The sequence below is a fragment of the Chelonoidis abingdonii genome, chromosome 1 (genome assembly GCF_003597395.2).
Source record: "Chelonoidis abingdonii isolate Lonesome George chromosome 1, CheloAbing_2.0, whole genome shotgun sequence".
NCBI classification, from domain to species: Eukaryota; Metazoa; Chordata; order Testudines; family Testudinidae; genus Chelonoidis; species Chelonoidis abingdonii.
In genome coordinates, this window is record NC_133769.1 from 97,768,209 (window position 1) to 97,791,185 (window position 22,977).

Genomic DNA, 22,977 nt, shown 5'->3' on the forward strand with positions numbered 1-22,977 from the left:
GTGCACATGCGTCGGTATAAGGGTTACTGCTGGCTCCGCAACCTCTGTTCCTTTTTATCCATAACTCCAACAGAGGGGGAGGAGGTCAGGTCATAGAATGGACACAAGGAACACATCTCGAAGGATAACACTACAAAAGATTAACAACATTTTTTTCTTCGAGTGCTTGCTCATGTCCATTCCTTGCTAGGTGACTCACAAGCAATACCCCCGGAGGTGGGTTCAGAGTTCATGGACGTGCTGATTGCAACACTGCTCTCCCAAAACTGGTTTCATCACAGGTCTGTTGGGTGATGGCGTAGTGGGATGCGAAGGTATGAACCGATGACTGTGTTGGGGCTCTGCAGATGTTCTGGACTGGTATCTGTGAGAGGAATGCTGCTGACAAACCCTGGGCTCTTGTGGAATGAGTGGTCACAATGGCCGGAAGCAGAACCTTTGCCTGCTTATAGCAAGCTCGGATGCAAGGGGTTATCCAGAATGAGATTCTTTGGGATGACACTGGTAGTCCTTTCATCCTTTCCACTTCTGCTACAAAAAGTTGTGTAGATGTGCGGAAGGGCTTAGTCCTCTTGATATAGAGGGGCAGGACCCGCCTAATGTCTAATGTATGGAGCCAACGTTCCTCATCAGTGCTATGAGGCTTTGGAAGGAAGACAAGCAGAAAAATGGCCTGGTTGTTATGGAATTGCGACACCACCTTTCGCAGGAAGGCTGGGCTGGTGCGCAGTTGGACCTTGTCCTTGACGAACACCATATAAGGGGCTTCTGATGTCAGGGCCTTGATCTCACAGACCCTTCTGGCCAAAGTGATCGCAACCAGGAAAACGACCTTCTAAGAGAAAAGTAATAAGGAACAAGATGCCAACGGCTCGCAGAGGGGCCCCTGTGAGCTTAGACAGGACCATATTTAAGTCCCATGGCGGAATCGGGTCGCGAACCTGCAGGTAGTCTTTCCCAGCCCTTGAGGAACCCGACTGTCATCGCTTGGGAGAAAACTGATCTGCCCTGTACTGGAGAATGGAAGGCTGAGATGGCTCCCAAGTGAACCTTAACAGATGATAGAGCCAGACCTTGATGTTTCAGGTGAAGTAGATAGTCCAAGATGGAGAAAGATTCTGTGCAGAGGTCCAACAAATGAAATGTTTCTTCTTAGTCAATTAGGTAACCCTGGTGGAAGGCTTTCAGTTACCTAGCAAGACTTCTTGAACCTGATTTGAGGAAACCTGCTCCTCAGGGTTCAGCCATGCAGCAGCCATGCTGTCACACGTAGGGAGGCGAGGTTCAGGTGAAGCAACCGGCCGTGGTCTTGCAAAATCAAGTCTGGGTGGGATGGGAGCAGTAGTGGAGCTGCCACAGAGGTCCAGAAACATGCCAAACCAATGCTGCTGTGGTCACACCAGAGCAATCATGATAACCTTTACCTTGTCCCTCTTCATCTTTAGAAGGTGAACCAAGAGGATCAGCGGGAAGGTGTACTGCAGGCCATCTGCCCATGAGAGTAGGAAGGCATTGGAAAGGGAACCCTTGCTGAGCCCGCACGTAGAACAGAACCAGGAAATTTCCTATTCTGTCTGGAGGCGAACAGGTCCACCTGGGGGAGTCCCCCAATTGTGGAAGATAAGAGTGATGACCTCTGGGTGAAGAGACCACTCGTGGCAAGAGGAAAGGGACCTACTGAGGTGATCTGCCAATGCATTCTGGTCTCTGGGGAGGTGCGATGCCTTGAGGTGAATGGTGTGCTTCACATAGAAGTCCCACAGTCAAAGAGTCTCTTGACACAAGGCTGAGGATCGAGCTCTCCCTTGCTTGTTGACGTAAAACATTGAGGCCATGTTGTCCGTCAAGACCTGCATGACCTGGTCTGAGAGCTGGGGAAGAAACACCTGGCAGGTCAAGCATATTGCCCTGAGTTCCTTGACATTTATATGTACAGAGAGTTCTGCAGAGACCCTGGGTCCTGTGTCTGCTGAGATGGGCTCCCCACCCCAGGTTTGACATATCCAAAACCAATGTTACTGTCGGATATGGGGCAGGAAAGGCACCCCCTTCATCACAGAACATGGGTCTCTCCACCAAGTCAGAGAAGCTAAGATGGGTGACAGAATTATGAGAACTGAGTCCAGTGGTGTCTGCCTGGGGACTAGACTAATGCCAGGCTCATCTGTAAGGATCTGAGGCATAGTTGCACGTATTGCACCAAGCAGGTACATGCTGCCATGTGACCAACAGCTGGAGTCACACCCAGGCAGTTGAAAGCAGGTGAGCTGTGACCCGGGCGATTAGATCTGACATAGTTCGGAACCTAGCCTCTGATGGGTAGGCCTTGGCCTGGATGGAGTCGAGCACTACCCCAATAAACTCTATTCTCTGCACTGGAACCAATGTTGATTTCTGTTCATTTATTAACAGACTCAGTGCCCAAAATGTGGCCTGTACTATGCCAAAGCTGTGTGAATCTGGGCCCACAAGTGGCCTTTGATCAGCCAATCACTGAGGTAGGGGTAAACTTGTACACTTTGACATCTGACATATGGCATGGTTGCAGCCTATACTTTGTAAAATCTCATGGGGCTGCTGACAGACAGATGGGACGTGTGATGAATTGGTAGCAGCACTGGCTCACCACAAACCTGAGGAATTGTGTGTCCATGGAAGATGGAGATGTAGAAATAAGTTTCCCGTAAATCGAGGGTGGCATACCAGTCACCTGGATCCAGGGAGGGAAGATAGAGCCAGGGAGACCATGTGAAACCTCGCAGAGATGGAGTCTGCCATAGTGCCCTGACTGGTCCCAACACAAACTCATTGACTGGCTCTGGCCACTCTGGAGGGAGTCGCTGCTCCTTGGCTTCCAGCCCCAAGTTTGTAGAGACCCATTTCAGGAGCTCTTGATGGGCCCTGAAGTAATCTGGTGGAAGAGGGTTACTAGGACTTGTGATCCTCTAATACCATAGGAGGGTTTGGTCCTTCCTCCTCCATCTGTACCATCTCCACTGGGGCCACTTCAGTGACCTTGGGGTGGGTACCAGAGTTGGGGTCCGGTGCTGGTCGGGAAGAAACAGTGGTTCATTTCTCAGACACCACAGTGTATGATCACTGGGAAGTATGACCGCTGGTACTTTTTCAGCATGGCAAAGCATTTTCCCACAGACCCTGAAGAGGACTCTTCTCCTAGAGATCATGGCAGAGCCGTAACCATTCTGCCTCCAGACAGTGCTGGGGAATTGGTGACCGCTGCTGGGTCGGAGACCGCTGCGGCAGGGCCACGGAGGGCTTTCCTCTGGGAGGTGCCATGACGGAGCTCACTGCCCCTTGAACTGTTCCATCCCTGGTTGGTAAGGGGCATTCAGGGGTGGGCAGTATCAGGAGGAACATGAAATCCTTTATAACCTGGAAAGCCTCCAGAGCTGAGGGGGCCTGACTCTGGGGAGGACGAGTGGCCCAGCATGGGTCTCACTTTATCAGCTGCTCCCTGCTTGTCCCTCTTTAGCACCGGAGAGTGCCCTCTTTCGGCATGCTGTTTCTTATGCTTCTTTCTCGGCACCGGGAATGGAGAATGGTGCTGGGAAGAGCACAGTGCTGGTGGAGCACTTCGCATGGAGACCAAAGTGCTTGGCGCCATTTCGGAGTGGCTGAGGACAGTTTGAGGGCTGCCTCCATGAGCAAAGCCTTCAGATGAATGCCCCTGTCTGAGTGCATGGACTGAAGCCCCTGCAGATCTTGCATTTCTCCTTAACGTGAGCTTCCCCAAGGCACATTAGACAGATCAAATGTGGGTCGCTCACTGGCACGGGCTTGCTGCAGGAGGTACACAGCTTGAAGCCTAGGGACTGGGCCATGCCCAGTCCCTGGAAGGATGTCCAATGACAACTAGGACCGCTGTTTACACTATATACACTAATATTAACGGATAACTAACTACGTTAACTACAAAAACTATATACGATAGACTACAGAGTCTAAACCACTTGGAAAGCCTTGCAAGAGCAAGGAGGTTGTTGCAAGCAACTGTGACAGGCGGTAAGGAACTGAGAGGGTGTGGAGCCGTCAATGCCCCTTATACTGGCACATGTGCATGGGGTTCCGGGGGCACGAAGCCCAGTCCTATGAATACCACTAAGGAAAAAAAAATCTCCAGCAACTGTGCATGTGGCAAGCACACACTTCGCATGGAATGGACATGAGCAAGCACTCAAAGAAAAAGTTTTACTGAATCATCTCCTGTATGCAGGACTTTTATCAATAGACAAAATCAGCTGTGTGTGGCAGAGGAAATGGAGGATAGGCATGTTGCTGGGGTAACTCACATGTGCAGTGCAGTCTGGGCCTTGGCCGCCTCCTGTTTGGTGTTGTATCGGATTAGGGCGGTGCCCTGGGTCAGGTTCAGATGGAATGTCAGCAGTGGGCCATGCTGCATGCAGATCGTCCTCAAGGTTGACCCATCGATCTGAGGAAGATAGTCAGGAAAAATAACAAAGGTTTACTGAAAGAAAGGGGCACTGAACTTTTTGTTTCTGATATGAATACATCTGAAGAACTTGAGGTATGTTTAATAAATAAGGTAATTAAAAATTTACATTTTAAAATATCAGTTAGTATTGTGCTGCATGTCACAGGGAAAAGAGTGGGACCTTGAGAAGGTCAGTGAGAAGGATGGGATGTTATTTTCAAGTAGGTTCCTTTCATTAGGCTTTTGTGCATCTTACAGTGACTTCACTTTGTAGTACAGTGATTAGATACTAAGCTTAGCTTGTTTTAATTTTAGCTCATTCTAGGCCCCTGTCTAATTTTCTCTCCCTTCATCTCATTGAGATTACTAAACTGTGATTATCTCTGTGTTTCCCAGATTTCCAGTGGAGTACAAACTGTATTTCTAACCCTATTAGGGCAAGAAATATCGCACCCAAAAAATCATGTCATTCTGATCACCTGATTTGCTTCCCCCCCATCTCCAATGATTCAATTTCAGAAGGATTTTAAAACTAGCCAGTAATTCGAAAATGCTAGAGATTATTACTTCATACTATCTGAAAAACTGGGGATCTCAGTTTTTGAATGGTGCAAAGCATCAGTTTTTAACTTTGGTGGTTTGTGAGCTAAACAACAATTAATACTGTTGCTAGTCCGTCAGACTAACAGAGCTCAGTCTCTCATTTTGGACACTTTCAGCAGCAGCTGTCTCTGATCTTTCTATATCAGCAAGCATCACTTTGCCATTTCCCCTTTCTGATCACAATCAGTTCCATTTATATCCTTTTTCAGTAATTTAAACTTCTCCCAAATCTATTCCTCTGCCATTCAGTGACTGCTAGAACAGCACGAAACATTCCTTGCATTAAGAGAAACACAGAAATGTGCTTTTTCATTGCAACTAGACAAATCTTTTTCCTATTACTGCTCTTGCTCTCTATATCAAGGGAAAAAAGGTTCTTTATAACGTGAGTAATGCAGTTTGGCATTTTGGATGACCTGAGAAAATCCCAGCCCTCCTTTCCATGGTCTTAGTTCTTAAGCTGTGCTGTGTGATAAAATTGTCCTACTGGTTAACGGATGGTTGTCTAGTTACCAAACTGCTGCTGATAATCATATAGGCATTTTGTAGGCTCCAATGCAGGCTAATTGGAGTTACTGAAACCAGGATCTCTGTAGAATTTATTTTGAATGGAAACAAGCTCTGAGAATGATGACTGCTGGAGTGTCCTAACTAGGCTGTGCTGTTGGCAACAGCGTTGGAAACATTCTGAGCTTTTGCTATGGAAACCCCAGAGTAAAACCTGGCAGTTCTCCCTAGCTCTTTTATTGACAATGTCCCAAAGAAATTGGAGCCTTAAGCTATTATGCACAACACAATTTATCCATATTTCCTGAATTAAACAAACTTGAGAGTAATTCCTCCACAAAATACCCTGGGTAATGGTGGGGACAGTTATAATGGTCTTATGGCAAATATCAAACATCTTACCAAAGCAACTGAGATCTCTACATATTTAGCTGATGTGATTACTGTAGTCAAGCAGGTTACTCTGACTACGGGCATTTCATCAGAATCACCAAGCCAATTCAGCATAGTTAAACTTCATTAAAATGGAAATAGAAAAGAAGCTCCCAAATCCTGCTTTCTGTAGTTTAGCACTCCCGCCTCCCAAAAGAGGAGTAAAAGAGAAATACCTGTGGAGTGAGATTGTGAAGAACCAGCCAGTAGCTAGGACGAACTGAGCCACCATCACTCCAGGTAGAGGCTGAAAACATTTAAACAGAGAAAGAAATTCAAAAGTCAGAAGATATTGAGAGTACATTTTGACAAACAAATGCCTCCTCTACACTATGCTCAGGTCTTTCTGTCTCTCAGACAATTTCATCTATATCAAACATACTAACAGTGGATTCTGTGCTTTACACTACTGTACACAAAACAATTCTCACATTTAACATTAGGATTAATTTTTGCCAGTTTGTGTCTTCTAGGGATTTCCCCAACCACATAATTCACTTCTCCAACACCACCCATCATTCTTCAAAAGCCCTATGCTGCAGAAATCCTCTCCTGGTAGCTCCCAGCCCTCTCCTTACTCCTCCCCAGGCAGCTCCCGGGACCTTTCCCTCACATTGACAGTAAGTTTCCATTTTAAAAAGGGATATTTTTTTCCTTTACCAGGCAACCGCAACTTCCTCTCTTGTGAAGGCCGCATCATATCCACACCATTAGCGCTGTATAACACACACCCCTCACGGCCGAGCAATGATGCTATCAGGAGATCCTTCTCACCAGAGGCAAGCCTTGAGTCCTGTGCCCCCCACCCCCTGACCGATCGGGGTGCTGTGCTGCTCCAGGGAGATGATGGTTTTGGGTTGGTCAGGCCAGGTGGTGGGCGGGGCAGCCCTGTAGTGTTCCTTGAGGAAATATGGTTTTTCCACATCTTGTTAGAGAGATGAGTGGGATTGTGTCCTATGGGATCTGGCGACCATGTTGATTTGTAATCACTGAATTTTGCTGTAAATAGATAAACAAAGGCATGGATTAATAGGATTTAAGCCCCACAACACAGTCTATGTAACTATGCAGCTATTGTTAACAGGCTAAAATCACTTGTATCAGATGCAGGCACACAATGTTCAAATCCATGCAGCTGTAAGCATGTACCAAACTAAAACACAAGCAAAGTCAGACCTGGTTAATCCCTGCTTTCTATATATATTCTGACAGAGAAACTTGTACATTTATATTGTGACCTTTTATACACATTAATATAATCTGAGATCTAACAGAGATATAATTCAGATCTGAGGATCTCAAAGCTCTTTACAATGGTGGGCAAGTATTATCCTTATTTAACTAACTGAAAATTGAGGCTCAGAAAATAAGATGCTTGCAGAGTGGGAACGCAAACCTTGCTCCCCCCTCTACATATTAGGCTTATGTTGCTTCCTAAAGATGTGTTCATTTTTGTAGGATGACTTCCATTTTATGAGATAAGAGTTTCATTATGAGGTGCAAAGCAAGACACTGAGCTATTGTGTAATCTGGATTTATGAGATCCCTGATGACAGAAATTCAGTTTATCTGAAATAGTTACATTTTGTTATTGTTAGGGCTCAGAAAGATTACTGGACACCTACTAGCTAAGGTTGATCCCAAACATGGCTTTCCCCTAGTGAAGTTCAAAGACCTCCCTCCAATAGGAAGCCCTGTATGCTAACAAAATTGGAAACTTCATTCTTGCAGTTCTGGATATGGGGGTCCCCTATTCTCCCTTTCTTAAGAAAGAAGACAGTAATACATTCTTCAGTTTCTCTTGAAGTTACTGGAAACTCTGCTCACACAGTATAAGATTGCCAGGCAGAGTGCAGATTACTCCAGTAACTGGCATTTTACTTATTCTGACAGGACATAGCAAATGAACAATGAAACATAAGATCCAAAAGTCTTGAAGCAGCACTTGCTGTTCAAGGCAGGGCTGTTTGGGAAAAATGCACTTGTCTAGTCAATCTGGCTCACATCTGGTATGTGCATTTAAGTCTTAGCTATTGTCCAGTTTGTTTGTTTTTCTCCATTTCAAATCTACACTGTCAGGGTTCCCAGTTCCCCAAGGTAGCACAGTAAGTGCAAATCTGAGAATTAAGAATGCAGATAATGATTTATAATACAACGTATTTGGATCGCTACCTTCCATAGTGCTTGGAGTCCAGGGGTCTGTAAGTACTAATGGCTTGCATTAATTTTACACATGTAAATCTGAAGTGTACAAAAAAAATCTAAACACCAGCAGAGCTAGAAATTTTATTTAGGGATCAGTGAATTCTAACCTGCCTATTTTAAGGACTCACTTCAAGGAGTCATTTTCCTGCCTAGGGAAATGCTCTGAAGCGGAGTAACATGGAACATGTGTTAATCCTATTAATTTCTACTTCTTTAAATCATTCCCATCTTTTCTATATGCTAGATATAGTTAAAAGGAGGTAAAGCTGGGTTTGGTGTCCTATTCCCAGACTCAGATTAACTAGCAGTTGACTTTGAAACAGAAACTTTACACGTCCTTGTAGAACAAAGCTACATATTCAGACACTGCTTCAATCAAAGCCATTCTATAGAGTCACACCTATTCAATTATAAGAACTAGCCAAGAACAATGCCAGCTCAAAGGAAAACTTTAGGATTTATAAAAAATCAGAAATCCAACTGGATTTCCTGGGTTGGATATTCAAATGGTTACTCAGTGGTGAGTATAGAGCCCATTGTTAATAGGAATGCTTGATGTCTTTATAACCAAGAAAAGATGTAGGGCAAAAGTCTAGGCTTTGATCTACATGTAAAACTGCCAGAATCACTATAACTCCCTTCTCAAGTCCTGAAGGGGGATGAAGGGTGCAATAAACAGTGAAAGTAAAAATGTTCTAACAGTGCTTTTCCTTGTTACAAAGCTGCAAGGTGACTGCATATAGTGTTTCCCTCCCTTAACATCTCAGAGTTCTTGGCTTAGTAGCAGGTACACATAAAAACAAATTAAAGAAATTAAACCCTCACTATTTATCCTAGTAGACTTTGTATGAGAAATGTTTGTACATTTTGTGGATGTTCCCTATATCCTCTCTTCTTTGCCTTCTACTCCATCCTCTGAGGAAATTACACTACAAAATTATGTCGAATTTATAGAAGTCGGTTTTTTAGAAATCGTTTTTATACAGTCGACTGTGTGTGTCCCCACACAAAATGCTCTAAGTGCATGAAGTCAGCAGACTGGGTCCATAGTACCAAGGCTAGTGGCGACTTCCAGAGCGTTGAACTGTGGGTAGCTATCCCACAGTTCCCGCAGTCTCCACTGCCCATTGGAATTCTGGGTTGAGATCCCAATGCCTGATGGGGCAAAAACAGTGTCGCAGGTGGTTCTAGGTACATGTCATCAGGCCTCCTTCCTCCTCCCTCCCTCTGTGAAAGCAACGTCAGACAATCGTTTCATGCCTTTTTTCCTGGGTTACCTGAGCAGACGCTATACCACAGCAAGCATGGAGCCCGCTCAGCTCACCGTCACCGTATGTCTCCTGGGTGCTGGCAGACGTGGGACTGCATTGCTACACAGCAGCAGCTCACTGCCTTTTGGGAGAAGATGGTGCATTACAATTGGTTGCCATCGTTGTCGTACTCCTGGATGCTCTTTTAGCCGACCTCAGGGAAGTCGGTCAGGGGCGTCTGGGCAGACATGGAAGTGACTCAGCCAGGTCATTCCCATTTTCTGCCGAGCACCCAGGAGATGACAATGGCTAGCAGCTGTACTACAACATTTTCTGGCGAGCAGCCAGGAGATGATGATGGCTAGCAATCATAATGCAGCATCTTCTGCTGGGCACCCAGAAGAGGACGATGACTAGTACTCGTACTGCACCATCTGCTGCCAGCCTAAGATGTAAAAGATAAATGGAGTGCATCAAAACAAGAAATCGACCTGATTTGTTTTGTGAAATCAATGGCCTGCTAAACCCAGGGTTTTGAGTTCAATCCTCGAGGGGGCCATTCTGTGTGACAGTTGTTTGTGCTTCTCCTTGATGCAAAGCCACCCCTTTTGTTGATTTTAATTCCCTGTAAGCCATGTCATCAGTCGCTCCTCCCTCCGTCAGAGCAATGGCAGACAACTGTTTCATGCCTTTTTTCAGTGCAGATCCAGAAGCTGCAAAAGCAAAACTAGGTGAGGAGGTAGTGCGGTGATGAGACTGATGAGGACAAAGACATGGACAGAGACTTCTCACAAAGTATGAGCCGGGCAATGTGCCCAGGCAATGTGCACATCATTACAAAGGATGAATATAGGCAAATAACACGGGAATGCAGGGGCAAGATTAGAAAGGCAAAGGCACAAAATGAGCTCAAACTAGCTATGGGAATAAAGGGAAACAAGAAGACTTTTTATCAATACATTAGAAGCAAGAGGAAGACCAAGGACAGGGTAGGCCCACTGCTCAGTGAGGAGGGAGAAACAGTAACAGGACACTTGGAAATGGCAGAGATGCTTAATGACTTCTTTGTTTCGGTCTTCACTGAGAAGTCTGAAGGAATGTCTAACAAAGTGAATGCTTATGGGAAGGGGGTAGGTTTAGAAGATAAAATAAAAAAAGAGCAAGTTAAAAATCACTTAGAAAAGTTAGATGCCTGCAAGTCACCAGGGCCTGATGAAATGCATCCTAGAATACTCAAGGAGTTAATAGAGGAGGTATCTGAGCCTCTAGCTATTATCTTTGGAAAGTCATGGGACACGGGAGAGATTCCAGAAGACTGGAAAAGGGCAAATATAGTGCCCATCTATAAAAAGGGAAATAAAAACAACCCAGGAAACTACAGACCAGTTAGTTTAACTTCTGTGCCAGGGAAGATAATGGAGCAAGTAATTAAAGAAATCATCTGCAAACACTTGGAAGGTGGTAAGGTGATAGGGAATAGCCAGCATGGATTTGTAAAGAACAAATCGTGTCAAACCAATCTGATCGCTTTCTTTGATAGGATAACGAGTCTTGTGGATAAGGGAGAAGCGGTGGATGTGGTATACCTAGACTTTAGTAAGGCATTTGATACGGTCTCGCATGATATCCTTATCGATAAACTAGGCAAATACAATTTAGATGGGGCTACTATAAGGTGGGTGCATAACTGGCTGGATAACCGTACTCAGAGAGTAGTTATTAATGGCTCCCAATCCTGCTGGAAAGGTATAACAAGTGGGGTTCCGCAGGGGTCTGTTTTGGGACCGGCTCTGTTCAATATCTTCATCAACGACTTAGATGTTGGCATAGAAAGTACGCTTATTAAGTTTGCGGACGATACCAAACTGGGAGGGATTGCAACTGCTTTGGAGGACAGGGTCAAAATTCAAAATGATCTGGACAAATTGGAGAAATGGTCTGAGGTAAACCGGATGAAGTTCAATAAAGACAAATGCAAAGTGCTCCACTTAGGAAGGAACAATCAGTTTCACACATACAGAATGGGAAGAGACTGTCTAGGAAGGAGTATGGCAGAAAGAGATCTAGGGGTCATAGTGGACCACAAGCTAAATATGAGTCAACAGTGTGATACTGTTGCAAAAAAAGCAAACGTGATTCTGGGATGCATTAACAGGTGTGTTGTAAACAAGACACGAGAAGTCATTCTTCCGCTCTACTCTGCGCTGGTTAGGCCTCAACTGGAGTATTGTGTCCAGTTCTGGGCACCACATTTCAAGAAAGATGTGGAGAAATTGGAGAGGGTCCAGAGAAGAGCAACAAGAATGATTAAAGGTCTTGAGAACATGACCTATGAAGGAAGGCTGAAAGAACTGGGTTTATTTAGTTTGGAAAAGAGAAGACTGAGAGGGGACATGATAGCAGTTTTCAGGTATCTAAAAGGGTGTCATCAGGAGGAGGGAGAAAACTTGTTCACCTTAGCCTCTAATGATAGAACAAGAAGCAATGGGCTTAAACTGCAGCAAGAGAGATTTAGGTTGGACATTAGGAAAAAGTTCCTAACTGTCAGGGTAGTTAAACACTGGAATAAATTGCCTAGGGAGGTTGTGGAATCTCCATCTCTGGAGATATTTAAGAGTAGGTTAGATAAATGTCTATCAGGGATGGTCTAGACAGTATTTGGTCCTGCCATGAGGGCAGGGGACTGGACTCGATGACCTCTCGAGGTCCCTTTCAGTCCTAGAGTCTATGAATCTGTGCTGATCAGCTCGCCATGCTGGCCAAACAGGAAATGAAATTCAAAAGTTCGCGGGACTTTTCCTGTCTACCTAGCCAGTGCATCTGAGTTGAGAGTGCTGTCCAGAGCAGTCAGAATGGAGCACTCTGGGATAGCTCCTGGAAGCCAATGCCATTGAATTGCATCCACATTACCCCAAATTCGACTCAGCTAGGCCGATATCAGCACTAATCCCCTCGTCGGAGGTGGAGTAAAGAAATCGATTTAAAGAGCCCTTTAAGTCGGAAAAAAAGACTTCGTTGTGTGGACAAGTCCAGGCTTAAATTGAGGTAACGCTGCTAAATTCGATCTAAAATTGTAGTGTAGACCAGGCCTGACTCGTGTGCCGGACCTTTTGATTTTGGACCTTAAAGAGAATTCATTAAAAATAGAGGGTTGTTTTAAAGCAATTGTAATGGAACATTTTTATCAGGAGGAAAACTAGCATACCAGCCAATCAAATCTCTCAGTTCCCCAGCTTTCAGGAAGCACTAAAAGACTACACCCAAAGTAGAGAGACAAGGTGAGTGGGTACAGACAGAGAATACTGATTGGCTGGTGACTGTTTTTCAAGATCTGGAACCCACTTACCTGAAGTGCTATGAACATTGGTGAAGGAATTGTCAGAGGCACTGTAGGGCCAGGCACCAGGTGAAGGCAGCGAGGTGTTGAGGGAAGAATTAGACCCTATCAAAGGGGAAAGGAAAGAAGAAAATATTGCAGATAAATATAAGAGTTTCTGTAATATGAACACACCTCATTGGTTCCATTTCCACTCAATGTCAGTGACTCACAACATGTCAGTGCAGCGTAGGCTTTTTCGTGTTCTCACCCTTTTTTAGGGGGGAGGTGGGGAGGAGAATTAGATTTTTTTTTTTAATTACTTCTGTAAAAAGGTTGATATATTGGAATGAATGCAGGTGTCTGCTGTTTTACCTGTGGTGTTGTCCCGCAGAAGTTGGTGGTCAGTATCAACAATGGGAGAGGTGGCTGTACCCCCCAACACACTTCCAGGGGTCACATACGGGTCAGATTCAGGGTCAATGTTTTGAATACCTTTCCATGGCACTCCTGGCTGGAACTCTGGGATGGGAAGAAATATAAAGAAAATGCAGAGACAGAAATGCCATTTACAAGAAATTAACAATTTGAGGAGGTTTTGAAAGGGTTCATGACTATCTTTTATAGGGTTCCTCAATGGATCATCAGAAGACTTTCCTATATGGATTATGCCTTGTACTACTCCTCTCATCTCACTATATTGCTCTCCACAGTTCATGTCCATGGGAGTTTAAGTCAAAACTGACTTGAATACATGGGGCGCTCTCTGAACTATCTTCTACCCTTCTCATTTCAGACTGTGCTAGACTTCAATGACTTCAGCCTTGCTCACTACACTATACCCGTTTCAAGGATATTTTCTGCACATAGGAGCCTTTCCCAAAGAAGTTCATGCTACATCATGGGTCACTAATGCAATAAGCTCCAGACAGTAAAAATCCTGTCCTTCCTCATCCCAAAATTACCTGGAAAACCAAACATCCACACCTTTCACTGACAGATGTGCTTTCAATGGGATTTTTTTTTAGTTTCCATGCAAGCATAACACAGAATGAAACAGCAAGTAGTACAGAAGAGGGAAACTGATTTGTGTGCATTCTGTGGTTACATGTTTCTGAGCAGATTTAATCAACTACATTCAAATCACACCTGTATGTCCATCACAAACACAAAGGTCACAGTTCACTTGTCAGAAATCAAGGATCATTTAGGCACTCTACAGTTATTCTGTTCTTAATTCATATTAAATTTATACTGTCAGTTTAACACAGTGGTCAGCAACCTTTGGCACGCGGCTCACCAGGGTAAGCACCCTGGCAGGCCGGGCCAGTTTGTTTCCCTGCCACGTCCACAGGTTTGGCCGATCGCGGCTGCCATTGGCCGCGGTTCGCCGCTCCAGGCCAATGGGGGTGGTGGAAAGGGGCGTGGGCCGAGGGATGTGCTGGCCGCCACCCCCATTGGCCTGGAGCAGTGAACCGTGGCCAGTCGGAGCCACAATTGGCCGAACCTGCAGACGCAGCAGGTAAACAAACTGGCCCGGTCCACCAGGGTGCTTACACTGGCGAGCCACGTGCCAAAGGTTGCCGACCCCTGGCTTAACACTTCAAGTCCTATTTAATATTCAAAGACAACAGATTTAATTGACTGGGTAGAGAGGCCCAAAAAATAACTCTCGAGATAGTTAAAAAAGCAGACTGAAGAGAAATGCTTATCAAGTCTACTGCAAGAGCAGAGTGACATCCTTTCCTGTGCAATACCTGGAGGCCAGCTGGCATTGCTGGATTTGCTTCCGATCTTGTTCGTTGGTGGAGATTTGGCAGGTAACCAGCTATCGCCAGCAGGGCCTGAATGGCCACCCAGCGGGTCGCCTGGGATTATGTCAAATTGGTTGTAGGGGGATCCTCCACGGGCTTTTCCAGGGGGCACTATTGTGCCTGAAAAGTGGGAGAAAGATATATTTACATGGAGGAAAAAATACGAGTTTGGGAAGACGCAGGAAAACTGGAACCAAGAGAATTTAAAACCACCACAGAAGGAGTAAGATATTAGTTAAGTTAAAGCACATCACACCAGTTTCACTGTAGTTTCAGAACTACTGATGTGTGGAGAGTAAATGTTACTTAGCAGCAGCTGATAAAGTTGATGGGTTAAAAAAAAAAAACTAGCAGAGGAAAATATGTTCAAACACCCATCAAACAGAGTTCAACTGGAATGAAGATTTCTCTATCAATATTTTTCATCTACAGTGAAAAGTGATGGTATAAAAATGTTCCTATTTCAGGCAATATAACCTCAAATCTCTCTCACCATTTTTGTGCACACTGGCATCTTGTGAAGCTATGGAGGGCAGCCCTTCCATCATAGAAGTCCACTGTTTAAAACGAGATTCTGATCCAGCTTCTTTCCCTCCCACCATGCCATAATCCATGCCACTTGAACCAAACCCTGTAAACAGAAAACAATACCATTTTCTCTCTTTTTGTCTGAATCGTCTTCCAAATGGATACTTGTGATTATAAAGATAAATAAAATGGGATGGTAGTAACTGAAATCCCTTTGCACAGCTACACTTTAGGTGGTATGAAAGCAATTCATCTGACTCCCAACCCCACATCTGTGCAGGACACATCGTTGTGTCATTCTCACTAAACTTACCAGCTGTCAAGCAGATTCCCCTGTGTTACCACGCTGTCAGCTCTGATATTCAGAAAAGCCACATTCTACATGGATGCAAGTATATTCACTGTATCTTAGCACAAATCTGCGGCTAGACTGAATTAAACTAGAATGACTCAAGAGGGCTGCAGAGGGAGTGAAACATGGTGATGAATGAACTAACAGACTAATGACCTCTAGGTGCTGATGATAAACTAAAACAGAATAGTTCAGATATATTTTTAAGATGCCTCCCCCCCACCCCCAAAAAGCTATATTGTTTTCAAAAAGGCAGACTGACCATTGTACCACATACAACGGTCCAATATCTTTTGTCTGTCCTCCTTTTCCTATCACCACTTCCTAAAGATATTACTATATTCTGTTGCTACAAGCAGGGATTTGGAGCAATCAAATTTTTCAATTGCTCTGCTCTGGCTCCGCTCCAGCTCCGGGCACAAACCTACTGCTCTGCGCTCCAGCTCAGCTCCAAAGCCCTGGCTACAAGTGTCCAGCTTTCAGCAACTTGAGTCCAATTCACTTTTCCAATAGGTCCCAAGTTTTCCTGACTTTTTTTTTTTTTTTAAATCAAGTGATAAATGCCTTTGCATCTTCACAGCTTCAGTCCCTATTTTAACACAGAATGTGCATGTAGAGAGTGAAGGTGGGGAGGAGAAGTGATAACATGTATTTACACTGAAGGGGAAGTCTATAAAAAAAAGTAATTGAGAGGCAATGTGATCTAGTGGATAAGCTACTGTACTAAGAATCAATAAGCCAGGGTTTTATTCCCAACTCTACCACTAATCTGCTCTGTGACCTTTCATAAATCACTGCACTTCTCTGTGCCTCTGTTTCCTCTCCCAATCTTTGTCTGCCCTATCTATTTAGACTGTTAAGTTCTTTTACGTAATGCTGCTCTACCAGTGAGCCTTAAAATAAGCTTGATAAGTCAGGATGCCATTGAGCTGCACTCTCTATGGAAAAAAGCCAAATCTAGAAGACTTGCAAGACAATGTAGTTTTAGCAATAGAGCTGACATTGTGACACAAACTCTAAACCCAATGCCTATACAGAAATTAGAGTACCAGAGAATTAGTGCACTCCTGGTGTATCACAGGTCAAACTAATAAAGTAATACTACTGGCAACACAGCGAATAACCCCAGCTCATAGCAGTACTCACCAGAACCATATCCGGGTATTTGCCCTTTGGTCTGTATATCTGAGAGACCCACATTCAGAGCATTGGGTACCATGCTGTCTAAATGTGACTTAGGCCCAACTGGATGGGATGGAGAATGCTTCATGCCAGGCTGCCTTTGCTGCTGCTGGAGGGCACTCACCATACGAGCAAGCTGCAAACAAAGGAAACAAATGGGTGAATTTACTCTCAACTAAAACTGGCTGCTTCGATAATCATGCAGTAGTGGTTAGTTCTGAAAGAGTGAAAGGAAGCTTAATGAATATCTAGTGATGGAAGTAGTATGGCATGGTTTTTGTTGTAGACAGATAAGTTTCCTCAAACACCCTGCACCCCACATTCCTTTGACAGAACGAAGAGTGCCATACCTGTTGCTCTTGCTGCTGTCGCACAGCTTGAGAAATCTTTCTCTGGTTCTGTAACAGCTGTTGTTGCTGCTGCTGTTGCTGCTGTTGCTGAAGAAGAAGCTGACATGCCTACAACACAAATGGAGAAGAAAAAGCTATGGGCTCACGTGGGGAAAAAATCCTTGGTGGAACTGATCACTGGAAAATACTTTATTAATAGCTTTTCGTAAGGACAAACAGTTCCTCGCTTTTCACAAGGAAATAAAATCATCATGAAAGAATCAGAAGAATATGATCTTGCTTTCCTGTTACACCTAATGAAATTAGAAACAGTATTCCCAGTAGCTGCTTTAGTCAAGTTCCGAATAACAAAATCACTGAAATATCAGCCCACAATTGCTTCCCACCACAAAGTTGTTGCTAAGATTATTACCAACTGACTGTAACAAAAAATAGAGATCCAACTTATAACTTCACAGGTAAGTTTACAGTGTGTTCACCCCCTAACAACCATGTGTTTTGCTATACAAAAGAGCAGGGAGTGTTTGTACACAAATAATGCAAAAATCAGCAGAACAAGTCTTGTTTTGTCTTTAGGTTGGTTCCACTTCTGTCTTAGCAGAGTTTGTAGACAGGGACAGGACTGTAAGAAACCCAATCTATCAGTGCAAGAGGACCAGCTACTTACTAGTTGAAACTGAGGAATATTTGGAAGCTGACTCAGCATAGCAATCTGTTGAGGAGATATATTGAAAAGACCTGGGTTCAAGCCACCGTTGGGAAACTGCTTGAGCACGGAGGCAGAAACCTGTGCAGAAATCAATTCAAAACAGCTAAGATTCAACATATACAAAATGGCTCAACAAAAAATGCATTGTTATGATAAAGAAAGTTGGGGAGGAGGTATTTGTGAAAAGGATCAAGTATGGCACACACAAGTTTGCGTGATATTTTAGGAAAGCCATTAGATTTCATTTTAACTGGCACCTTACACATCCACAAATGAAGAAGTTACTCACTTTGTGCAGTAACTGCAGTTCTTCGAGATGTGTGCCCTGATGGTTGCTCTACTTCAGGCACGCATGCGCCTCTAGAGCCCTTGATCAGAGATTTTCATTTAGCAGTGTCCTTTAGCCCTGCGCATGCGCCCTATGCCTCCTCTTGCTGGATATCGAGGCTACATCGGCATTTGCAGGCAAACCACCCTCAGTTCCTTCTTCAAGCAAACTTCTCCTAAAGAACAGTATGAAGCAGGGGGGGCCAGTAGTGGAACACCCATAGGGACAAACATCTTGAAGAACCACAGTTACTGCACAAAGAGAGTAACCTTTTCTTTTAGTACAGATGCACTGAAACCCTGTAGCAGCCCTGCATATTTCAGATACAGATACATTCTTCAGTAATGCCATAGATGTTGCCTCTGATCTGGTTGAATGTGTTATCTCCCTTTAGGGGGAGATGAACACCCACAGCATCATAACAAGTGATGATACATCCAGATATTCGTCTCAATAGTCTCTGAGTAGAGATTGAGGACCCCTGGGATCTATCTGTGAAGGAAATGAAGAGCCTAAGTAACTTCCTGAATTGCTGGGTCCTACTTAACATGCAGCATATATAAATAAGATTCCAGGAGAGAACTATGAGGCTTTGGGAAAAACACTAGTAGATGAAAGGATTGATTAACATGGAACTCTGACAGACCCTTAGGTAAGAATTTAGGATGCGGATGTAAAAAGACCTTGTCCTTAAAAATATCGTAAAGGTGTGTGTGGGGGGGAGACTTTGCCATCAAGGCTCCAATCTTTGCAATCCTATGGATTGACGTGATGGCTACTAAAAAGTCTGTCTTCATAAATAAATTCAACAGAGAATAGGTTGCCATTGGTTTGAATGGAGATCTCACAAGGTAACTGAGTGGCAGGTTGAGGTACCAGGTTGGGGTAGGGTTCCTAATCTGTGAAATAGATATTCCTCAAACCTTTAATAAACCTAGACAATACCGGATAAGCAAATATGGGGAACCTACCAGAGGATGAAAGCGTGATATTGCGTCCAAATGGATCTTAATTGAACTGATAACCCCAATTTCTTTAGATCCAACAGGTAATCCAGGATGATTGAAAGTGGCACCGAATCAGGCAGGAGACAGCAATGACAATACCAATGGAAGAATCTCTTCCATTTCTGCAGGCTAAGTAATGTAGGTTGATCTTTTTCTGCTATTCAGTAACACCTGTTGTACTTCCACAAAGCCAGAGGAATCTAGCCCCATGAATCATTGAAGAGCCATGCCCTGAGGCGCAGAACTGCTAGGATAGGATGAAGCACAAAACACTCATCCTGTGACAGGAGATGAGGAATGGTCAGGAGCTTGAATGATGGCTGGACACAGGTGAAGCAAGTAATGGTACCAAGCTTGTTTTGGTCAGTTTGGCACTATAAGGATAACTCTGGCTCTGTCCCGTCACCTTGTTCATTATCATCATCCTCTGTATCAGCAACATTAGAGGAAACACATACTACAAAACTCTTTTCCAAGATAGAAGACAGACATCTCCCAAAGAGTGGTGGCCCAGACTACCTCTTGAGCTAAAAAGAGGGCACTTCCTGTTCCTGGAGATGGCAAAGAGATACACCTCTGGCAGTTGCCCTTTTCAGGAATATGCTGTGAAGAATCTGAGTGTCTAGCTCCCATTTGCAATCCTGTGAGAAGTGTTTACTGAGGACACCAGGTGCGGTGTTCTAAATACCTGGGAGGTAGAGCACTGAAATTTGGATCTTACAAGTTATGCACTAATTCCACAGTTTCATGGCTTCAGCACACAGAGAGGGGAATATTGCTCCTCCCTGCTTGTTGATACAGAACATGCAGGATACATTGTCCATCATGACCCTGATTGATTTGTCCCTGATGAGAGGTAGGAAATGAAGGCAAGTGTTTCTGACAGCACAGGTTGATGTGAAGACTTGTTTCTTGGGTTGTCCATCTGCCCTGAGTCATGAGGGTACTGAGGTGGTTTCCCCATTCCAACAGTGATTGCACCTGTTGTTAAAGCCACTGGTGCGATTAGTCGACAGACAGGAATGCCTTCTCAGACACTGCGCTGATCCTTCCACCAGTCTAAGGAGTATCTCGCTTGTAGAACTGTCACCTATCTGTCCAAATTGTTCTGACTGAAGAATTGGTCATTCTGAGCCAATCCTGGAAGCAGCAGAGATGTAGCCTTGTGTGATCGGTCACAATGGTGGAAGCTGCCATATGTTCCTGGAGCTGACGACAGTTCCTTATTTTGGTTCCCCTGAACTGCCTGTACCAGATCTGACAAGGTTCAGGGAAGGGAGGCAGTCAGCAAGTCCAAATATGCCTCTATAAACTGTATCTTCTGTACAGAAGCAAATGTGGACCTTTTTACATTCAGCTGCAGACCCAACTCCTGGAAGAGAGAAAGGGCCATTTAAGAGGAAGACAGCACTGTTTTGTAGGAATTGCCCTTGAGTAGCCAGATATCAAGGTACAGGAGGACTAGGACTGCTTCTTGTCAGAAGTAAGCATCCACTAATGCCAGGACTTTTGAGAACACTGCTGGGGCCAAGGAAAGATTGAAGGGAAAAACCAGTATTGGAAATGATCCTAGCCTACAGTAAAAGTGTAGGTATTTCCTGAATGATAGATGTAGTTCTATGGAAATAGCATCTCATAGGTTGAGGGCTGAAAGCCAATTCCCTTTCTCTAGTGAAGGAATTACAGTTGCCAGAGTCACCATCCTGAACTTCTGAGACTTTATGAACTTGTTTAGAAGTCTTAGATCTAAGATCAGTCTCCACCCTCCGTCCTTCTTTGGGACAAGGAAATCCTTCAGGTAAAATCCCTAGCCCTTGTGAGGAGGAGGAAGAACCAGGTCTATTGCTCCTAATCGAAGGACAGAGTTCACTTCTTGTCTCAGTGAAAGCTCTTGAGAGGGGTCCCTGAAGAGGCACGGGGAAGAGGCCTGGAAGAGAGAGAGTTATGTAAAATGGATGGTATGACTCAATGTTATGACCTACTTGTCTGTACCGATCTGCCTCCAAGCATGTTGGCAACAGGCAAGGAGGTCTCCAATGGGGGCGGGGGGTGGAACAGATGGGTTAATGGGCACAGGTGTAAATCCAGAGGTGAGGGAAGGTTCGAACCCTTGACCAACCCATCGAAACGGCTGAATTGAAGATAGCTGGGTTGTCATGGAGAGTAGGTGGGCAGCCCTCTTTCTGTGAAATCTCGCTCTCTTTCTGGGGGGCACAGTGGATTTATGGAACTTGGAATACTGAGTAAGATGTGATCTCTGGATACTCTTTGACCTATTAAACCTTTTCTTATTCAAATGTCTATATATGCTCAGAGATTGTATAACAGCCCTAAGAGGTCTTTTAGAGTGTGCAAGGACTCACCTGTGGTTTCTGAGAACAGTTTACAACCATCGAAGGGGAGGTCATCCACAGTGTTCTATACTTCTCTTGGAAACACTGGGAGATGGAGCCATGATTCCCTGAGCATGACAACCACCATGGAGATGGACCTGGCACCAGTCTGACCGCAGCATCTAAGGATGGTGGTAGAGGCATAATTGCCTTGTCTGAAGACGAGGATGAAATGTGTATGGAGGTGGCCTCCTTATCTGCCTTAGCTTCCTGCTCCTCCAATGTCTCCTCCTGTGGGAGGCCGGTTGGGGAGGAGAAGGAGGACGACAACTGTACAACTCTGACCTCCGAATGAGACAGTACCAGTGGTCTGGCAAATTGCTATCAATAGGCAGCCCAGGAGTCCCAGTATGGCCATTAAGGGGGCCTATACAGAAGTAGAGGTAGCTCGCAGGGTTGGTTCCACCACCCTTCATAAAGAATCTGATCTTCCCTATGACTTTCAGAGAATGGGTTCCTTAAGAGAATCCCAAACAGAAACAGAGGAGATCAACTGGAACTCTCTTTAATTCTCCTCCATCTCATCCATAGGAGGAGCCCCCCCAGAAAAAGGTAGACAGTCCTGCAGTATTAGAAGATTATAGTCCAGAGATCAGAGTGTTGGTACCAAAAGATGTTCAGTACCTGTGAAGGGCGGGGACTCTAGTTCATCTGTTATCAAGAGGTCTTCAGTATATTTGAACTCCTGTGACACCGAAGAGAGGATTGGTACCAGTGCGGCAGCCGAGGCCAAGTTCGCCAAAGCAGACAGTGCTACTGATGGTGGGCATACTGAAAAAGAGGCCAATGTGTCTGAGGACCACTGCTTGCTTGGTGTCAAAGGGTGCTGCATGCCTGGGTACCAATGGTTGGGCTGACCTCAACAGTACTAGTCGCAAATGTCTACGCTTGTCCTCCAAGCTGGTAGAAAGTACCATGGTCCTATTGGAGCTGTGTCTCTCCTTCGTGCTCCAGGACTTTATGGCTGCACCAGTATTGGAGGAGATGGCCTTCAATTCAATTGTACTGAGTGGAGAGGTCAAGACTTTGGAGTCTGTAGATCTTGCTGAGTATCTTTTTCAGAGCTGGCTTGTTAAAGTAAGAGTCCTCACTTCTTTTTTCTGGAAGCCTTCCTGGAAGCTTGCAAAGTCTCCCCTTTCTTAAGGAAAGCTGGCACCAAAGTAGAAGGGGCACTAGATCTGTCCAGAGACTGATGTAATGGGGGAGGCTTCCTGACCTGACTCAGAAGCTGGCTAAAGGGAGTGTTCCATCATTAGCTGTCTGAGTTTAATCTCCTGTTTTTTCTTGCTCTGGACTTCAGGGAAAGGCAGAATTTGCACTTCTGGGAGACGTGGGACATCCCCAAGCAATTGACACATTAAAATAGAGTGGCCATCAGCAGGTTTTGACATGGGCACTTCTGGAGAAACAGACATGCCCTGGCAGGAAAAAAAAATAAGTCTCCCCAGGGAAAAAGTGGAGTAAAACAATCCTCTCACTACTTATTTAACTATAAGTTTTTGTAGTGTTAGTATAGTTAATCACTATAGAAATATTAGAAAAGCCGAT

General features: G+C 44.6%; 1 protein-coding gene across 8 annotated transcripts in view; it reads right to left on the bottom strand.

Annotated features, from left to right (window-relative positions):
- Positions 1 to 22,977, bottom strand: part of TNRC6B (trinucleotide repeat containing adaptor 6B) — a 283,665-nt gene that overhangs the window by 15,737 nt on the left and 244,951 nt on the right. For 4 of the 8 annotated variants that reach the window (XM_075068137.1, XM_075068133.1, XM_075068131.1 and 1 more), the window contains 10 exons: positions 17,660 to 17,779; positions 16,993 to 17,100; positions 16,607 to 16,778; positions 15,074 to 15,211; positions 14,524 to 14,700; positions 13,142 to 13,288; positions 12,797 to 12,892; positions 6,770 to 6,994; positions 6,172 to 6,242; positions 4,311 to 4,450 (listed from right to left, as the gene is read on the bottom strand). In XM_075068137.1, the coding sequence (XP_074924238.1) occupies positions 4,311 to 4,450; positions 6,172 to 6,242; positions 6,770 to 6,994; positions 12,797 to 12,892; positions 13,142 to 13,288; positions 14,524 to 14,700; positions 15,074 to 15,211; positions 16,607 to 16,778; positions 16,993 to 17,100; positions 17,660 to 17,779 (1,394 nt within the window). Of the gene's footprint in view, positions 1 to 4,310; positions 4,451 to 6,171; positions 6,243 to 6,655; positions 6,995 to 12,796; positions 12,893 to 13,141; positions 13,289 to 14,523; positions 14,701 to 15,073; positions 15,212 to 16,606; positions 16,779 to 16,992; positions 17,101 to 17,659; positions 17,780 to 22,977 lie in introns of all 8 variants that reach the window. The other 4 variants (XM_075068124.1, XM_075068121.1, XM_075068125.1 and 1 more) reach the window with 1 other exon arrangement.